The 6772-nt window shown below is 41.2% G+C and overlaps 1 protein-coding gene and 1 non-coding gene across 2 annotated transcripts in view; one reads left to right on the top strand and one right to left on the bottom strand.

The window, feature by feature from the left end:
- The first annotated feature begins 1324 nt into the window (after positions 1-1324).
- On the top strand, positions 1325-1396 carry Trnac-gca. Its single transcript has one exon. It is a non-coding gene; the product is annotated as a tRNA-Cys (tRNA).
- Positions 1397-1653: 257 nt separating this feature from the next.
- The window catches only part of LOC106806982, a gene marked incomplete in the record, with an annotated part of 10947 nt that continues 5828 nt past the window's right edge, over positions 1654-6772 (bottom strand). Inside the window, 8 exon segments of the mRNA XM_014809176.1 lie at positions 1654-2970; positions 3345-3486; positions 3921-4027; positions 4381-4533; positions 4805-4908; positions 5084-5221; positions 5919-6135; positions 6498-6603. Coding sequence (XP_014664662.1) covers positions 2825-2970; positions 3345-3486; positions 3921-4027; positions 4381-4533; positions 4805-4908; positions 5084-5221; positions 5919-6135; positions 6498-6603 — 1113 coding nt within the window.

Raw genomic sequence — 6772 nt, 5'->3', positions numbered from 1 at the left:
CGCGGCGTATAATGCCTTGGTCTTTACTAAACCAACTGTTAGATATAGACCTCTACTTGTATGCCGCAATGAATGATTAACTTCAAAGACAAAAGAAGAGGACAACCCCTGGACAACCATGCATGTTCTTGTTCGATATAACTGTGGTGTGTGCCCTAGTAGGTAATATGCAGCAATAGCAATAGAGAGCTAGAGGCCACCACCTGGTCAGCGATTGCTTATTTGTGTAATATTTATTGAGCATGGTGCACGATCTTATATAGTACGCGCTAGAGAGAGAGAAAGAGAGAGAGCGCGAGCGCTAGAGAGAGCGTACGCGCTAGGCGAAAGAGAGAGTGTGAGGGGGACAGAGAGAGAGCGTAAGCGCTAGGAAACTTAGTTACTTCTCACGCCTTCTCGCTCACTCCATCTTTCTCTGTGACTCTCTCCCTCTCTTTTTCTCTTTTTTTTTGTGCGCGATATATATATATATATATATATATATATATATATACTCGCCTCTCTCCGTTCTTCTACTTTCTCACTTCCTTACTCCCCTCTCGCGGATTGTATCGCTCACGACCAGTCAAGCATGGAAAAACATTTGCAGGTAAAGCCCCGGGCACAACGGATCGTACAAAATTTTGTCGTGGTAGACCCCTAAAATATTTGTCGTGGCCAAATCTTGCAACATGCCCGAAATGTATTTCGAGTGGTCACAAGGACTACTATACATTAAAGATGGTTTGGCGAAGGGGACGCGACAGAAACAAAGATATGATGTGGTTATGTCGTGGGTGTGTCGCAAGTCAGTACGTAAGTCAGTAGTAGGACAGACTCACGACAACCAGAAGACATAGATACCACAAAAAATCGTGGAACAAAAAAGGTGCATGTTCAATTTTGCCTCACGACGGCAAGTCGATGCCACGATGCTCAAAATTTTGTTGGACTGTCTTGCGACGATCCCCGATGACCCACGATTTTCCCAAATTTTCTGTCGTGTCGTGGCACAAATGCGTCGTGGGTTCGTTATGACCGAGGCTTAATTATATAGTGTAATCATAGATATATACATATATCAGGAGTAGATAATAGATTCTACCTACTCCTATATCTACTCTTGATATATCTACTCCTGATATATATATAACTATATATATTATCAGGAGCGTATATTTGTCATTATACGCTCCTGATATTATTTCCATGATTAGTAGCGTTCATGAAATATTTCTCCCAATAGATGGCGCAACGAAGTTATATCCTGTTGCATTGGTACGTGAGCTGGCGAAACGCTATAGCATACGCTATAGCAACAACAGATGAGATGATACCCACCATTGGGGGTATAGCTCAGTGGTAGAGCATTCGACTGCAGATCGAGAGGTCCCTGGTTCAAATCCGGGTGCCCCCTCTAATTTTTCCACTGCCCTGTTTTTCTTATGGTGGACATTTTACTAACAAATTCTTTGACCTTAGGCCATAAACATTGATAACAATATTTTTTAATAGCAGCATATCATTTAAACTAGTAGGTATTTAGAGAAATGAGAAGAGTCAGCTTTGTGTTGACCAGACAGACCAGGGGCAGGGGCAGGAGGCAGGACAAATGACCATTTTATATAAACAAACAGTGAAACACGTGAACACATTTAAACAGTAACATTAATGTCATTATAAGTAACGTTATGATTTTCAATTGTGTTTTTTATTAAAATTAATAGTCAAATCGAAAACTAAAACATTGGCAGTCAACAAAGTATCAGGTAAAATCGTAAAAACAAAAAAACTCCAATATTCTAGTACCCGGTAGGCCTATAGGTATAAGTGCATCACTGCATGCAATGCACGAATGTACATAAATGGCAATGCAGCCACCTATGAAACTTAGCCACACAATCATACCAAGTCACGATTTCTATGTGTTTTAGTACACTCCCACAATTCAAGAGGTTATAGCTATCGTCACACTTCACTCCACAACCTTGCCACAGCCTTAGTTTTTGCCTAGTATCACCAGTAATAAAACTTTCTCTTGTTTGTTATAAAAACATCACACCCAAGCTCAGATGTGTAAATGTATAATGAAATTATTGTACCTGTATAACACTTATTATGAGTCTTTCGGATCATTTTCGGAGTTTATTGCAATCGGAGCACATCATTGCTCCAGTAAAGCTTTTACAGAAAATATACAGCTTACATATTGTAACATTTATTCATTGTAAAATAGTTTGTACATCACATAATACTCTTGATACAACCACATTTTAATAGCACAGAATCTTTTATCGACAAGCGGGTACATCTCAAAATATACAGTGTAAAAAAATCGATAAAACTTGTCATTTCACGCAAATACGGCACGCTGAAACGTGAGATTCGTGTAGAGTAATAAAAGAGATGTCACACGCTTAACCCTGTGCAGACAATAGGCCTGCTTGTGTTGTGACTTCCACCATCTATAGTTATTCCCCCATTAAACATGAACAAGACATTGCAAGACAAATAAAAAATGACAGTTCACGAACTTCATCGTTCCCACTAAAAACTAAACACAAGGCAGAATATAAGATAATTGTTCTTGTGTTCTGTGAAGCTCAAATCTCCACAAAGAAATTATTATGCTGTTTATAGTTGCAGCTGCCACTTATCATATCAATTTTTTTCCAAGGCATCCGAGCTTTGAGCATCATAGCATCACTCAGAGATCATCTTTCCAGGGAGTATTGACTTCTCCAGAGTATTACACACTTGAGATTTTATGCAGAAAATGATAGTACATATCTACATACAGATGTCACTGATATGAGATGTGACTCAATGCTGAACACGGACGGATTTAGTAAGAAAGAAGTGCAATGGTGATCAACAGCATTAGAACGGGTTCGCTCACATGCATAGAAGGCGCTCCATTCAGAAACTCGAGGAAAAGATTCGTCTTCCAGGGAGACAGCCCATCATCGAAGAACAACGGACAGTTGTCATCTGTAAATAGCATACATGCATGCATGAGAGATCTCTCCTTGCAATTTTTTTGTGTTGTATAATTATACGAAAGCATTAGTCGCGATCAGCTTGCTGAATGGTCAACAAAATATCTAATCTCTTTCTCTCTCTCTCTCTCTCTCTCTGTCCGTCTGTCTCTCTTATCACTCCCTCCGTCCCTCTCTCCCCCACACCCTCAATATTTCTTCAAGCGTGCTACTCTCCCTCTCTTTCTCTCCCTCCTCCTGCCTTTCTGTCAACATCCTTCTCGCCTATATACATATAAACATTAACGCTATGGCTACTTAAAATGGCAACATGTCAGTCTATTAACTTTTAGAAGTAAGCTATTCTGGCAATGCAGCAGAACTCACATTTGCGTTCATTTTCCGAAAGAATCAGCCGCAGACTAACGCCCTCTAGTGAGCTGTTGCTGTATGGCTTCTGGAATTCACCACAGGCGGAGCGAGCCGAGCGGGAGATGTAGATATCATTGTACGAGACTCTGCGATAGGACTGTAAAAAACCACACATATGCGTGTCCACAATCTCCAAAAACCCGCATTACAGAAGAACGATTCATTGTCTATCGAAACCTCACAACCTTGTGCAGAGAAACATGGAAATGTATTTATCAACGTTTACTAACTTCTAATATGTATGTAAATATAGTAAAATTATGTTTGTTGTATATACACAGCTCACAATATATAGACACTGTTTATTGACACTTTACAGCCTTTAGTTCTATTCCTGCTGTTACTATTTACCAATAACACATACTGGATAGTGTCTTTGTGGTAACAATATCTACGTAGTTAATTATCTGGTTACATAGTACAGTGTCTATGTAGACCCATATCTACATAGTACATTATGCAGTGCCCTATCTATGCCCTATTATGTGGCCCTTTACTGTGATACAGTGTAGCCTCCAGTAATACACTTACCCAGCATCTGTATTTAGAGAATGCATCATCTTTGTCGTACGTCACCAGGAACGAATAGGTGTCCTCCTTCCAATAGCCGATACACTGCAGGTTATAATCAATGATATCTGAAACAGACCCGAGGCAAAATATGACAGGCTACACCGTAATGTTTAGGTGCTAGATGTTGCCACCTTAAGTGAACTAGCCATGTTTTGCTATCATCTTTCATTGTTCACGCACTTGCTAGATTGAAGAACAGAGTACACAAAAAAACGTTAAATCACACTGTTATGTCCTAACTTATAGCATCTTTCATAATTATTTATGAAATTTCAAGTATTACAATAAATTACCAGCGCAGCAATTTAGCAAAAAGGAGAAAGAACATCATACTAAAGTGATTAGATAAATGATATACAGGAAATCCCAAACAATCACCCATATATCACTGTAATCGTTATTGGTCTATCGTACGTACCATATTTGAACTGCACGGGTCTGGCCCTGTAATCCAGTGACATGCATCTTTCCACGTCGATCTTTATCGTGTTAGGGTCATCGGCGCAAATGTGGAAGTCCGACTCCCAGATGGTGCACTTTTCCTCGGGATCCCACGGCCGGGCCGTCGGACCTGAATGCATGCGGCAAAGCATTTACTTGTTAAACCTGAAGCATGCATACATACAGTAAATGCAGGCAAATAAACTGCGAGACAGGCAGACAGACAGCTAGCCAGAGAGCTAGTCAGAGAGACAGAGAGAGATAGAGATAAACATATATAATGTTGAGACAGGCTGACATGTTGTCTGATAGACCGACCAACAGAGAGACAGACAGGTAGACAGCTAAACAGACAGAGAGACACATAGATGAGAGAGACAGGCAGACAGACAGATACATACCGATACGTGTGGTAAGCCGTGATTCACCGTCTTGCTTGAATATGTATTTGCCTCTGATTGGACACTCCACTGCATATGGACTTGCTGATAGGTAGGTGCTGTATCTGCATAAACCCAGTAAGTAGCACCACTCTCATTGTTCACAGTTCTAATTTCGTAAGAGGCTTACTGGCAAAATTTCACACATTAATGAATCTATGCATTATTTCTTATACTTATAGTGTTGTTATTATTTATTAATGCTAGGTGCAGTCAGTAGATGGTGTTAGCTCTGCCTACCTCCAGTGAGGGTTGTTGTTGAATGAGGACCAAGCGCACACTGCACGGAAGTCAGGGTTAGGAAATGCCCGCCCCTGCCGCCAACGAATCACATTGTGATGGCGAGTAAGAAAATCTATGCATATGTAATCCACTTGACTGAAAGAAACATACAATAACTTGTTAATTTATGAATGATAATTAATATTAAACAGAGTAAAAATACTGAAATATGCAAGTAGGTATGAGTGTAGATATGCAGGATATAGTTAGTTAGCTAGCTAGCTGGTTAGGCAGATAGGTAGGTAGGTATATACACAGATAGGCGTGCACATAGCTAGGTTGGTTGCTAATTAGGTAGGTAGGTAGATAGGTAGGTAAGTAGGCAAATATGCAGTTGGTAACTAAGAAGGTGAAGGAGTAAGGTAGGAAGGTAGATAGGTAGGTAAGTACGTAGGGAGGTAGGTAGGCAAATATGCAGTTGGTAACTAAGCAGGTAAACATGGTGAAAGAGTAAGGTAGGAATGAACGAAGAAAGGCAGAAAAGAAGAAAAGAAAAAGGACTAACAGAAGATAATAGAAGAGGTTATTAACATTATTTTCAATTACATTGGGGTTTAATTACATTAATCATGGAACTTTGATGTTCAATACAGATTCAAAATAAATACAACCGGAAATAATAATTTCCACTTCATTTCGCCACTTAATTATCGGGTTTACACAAAACCCGTCCTCGAGACGAAGTGACCAAAGTTCCCAATCCTGTACACCCACCCCACCCACCGCCACCCATCTAACCCCCACTTGGACAACAACGTGGATTGCAGCAGATGCAGGGTCACCTAGTACATACCATCCGCCGACGCCCAGCTTGGCAACCATGTATCTGCTGTCACGCGACTCCTTGCAGACGAGATAGATATCCTCAGCGGGGCCCTGGTCGGGTCTACTGTGCTCATGTACCGTCGTCGAGTTGATCTTCACCCCCGAATTGTAATTGGCCGTGTTCACCCAGCGGCCGGTGTAGTTGTCCGGGAACTTGCATCCGGGCTCAACCGTCTCCGATTTCACTGTCAGAACGCGTTGCAACGTTAGAGACGAGTTAAGTTCCACATTTTTGACATCGGCGCACATGCGCTACGAATTCGATTGCGGAGTATGAAGCATGCATGTTCTCCACACTAATACAGGGTCTGTAACAACTAATGCAAAACGTTTCTTCCAAAGTTTTCCAAGAAATTTAAAGGTCCACGTTCCATTTCAATTGCTGCACTGTTGGTTGATATGTAGGTAGGTAGGTAGTTAGACTAGGTAGGTAGGAAGGCAGGCAGGTAGGTAGGCAGGCGGGCAGGCAGGCAGGTATAAGTCAGGAGGTAGATACGTAAGTAGGTAGAGAGTAAAGCTTCTAGTGTCTGTATCTAGTCACTCTCACCTTGCCTAAGTGTAAGCATCTCGTATCCTTCACGAGCATTGCGCAACTCATTGCAGGAGGCAGTCCTAGATTTAGTCATCAGCAGCGGCTGATCAGTACGGTCCACCTGGGGCAAGAGAGATGGTCAGATGTATACGCGCCAACATTAAACATGCAGCCAACAATGTTTGATGTATACGTGCCAACATTAAACATGCAGCCAACAATGTTTGATGTATACGTGCCAACATTAAACATGCAGCCAACAATGTTTGATGTATACGTGCCAACATTAA

This window comes from Priapulus caudatus, unplaced genomic scaffold, assembly GCF_000485595.1.
Source record: "Priapulus caudatus unplaced genomic scaffold, Priapulus_caudatus-5.0.1 Scaffold188, whole genome shotgun sequence".
NCBI classification, from domain to species: domain Eukaryota; kingdom Metazoa; phylum Priapulida; class Priapulimorpha; order Priapulimorphida; family Priapulidae; genus Priapulus; species Priapulus caudatus.
Note: the sequence above shows the minus strand (reverse complement) of the source record. Positions and strands in the feature narration are given on the sequence as shown.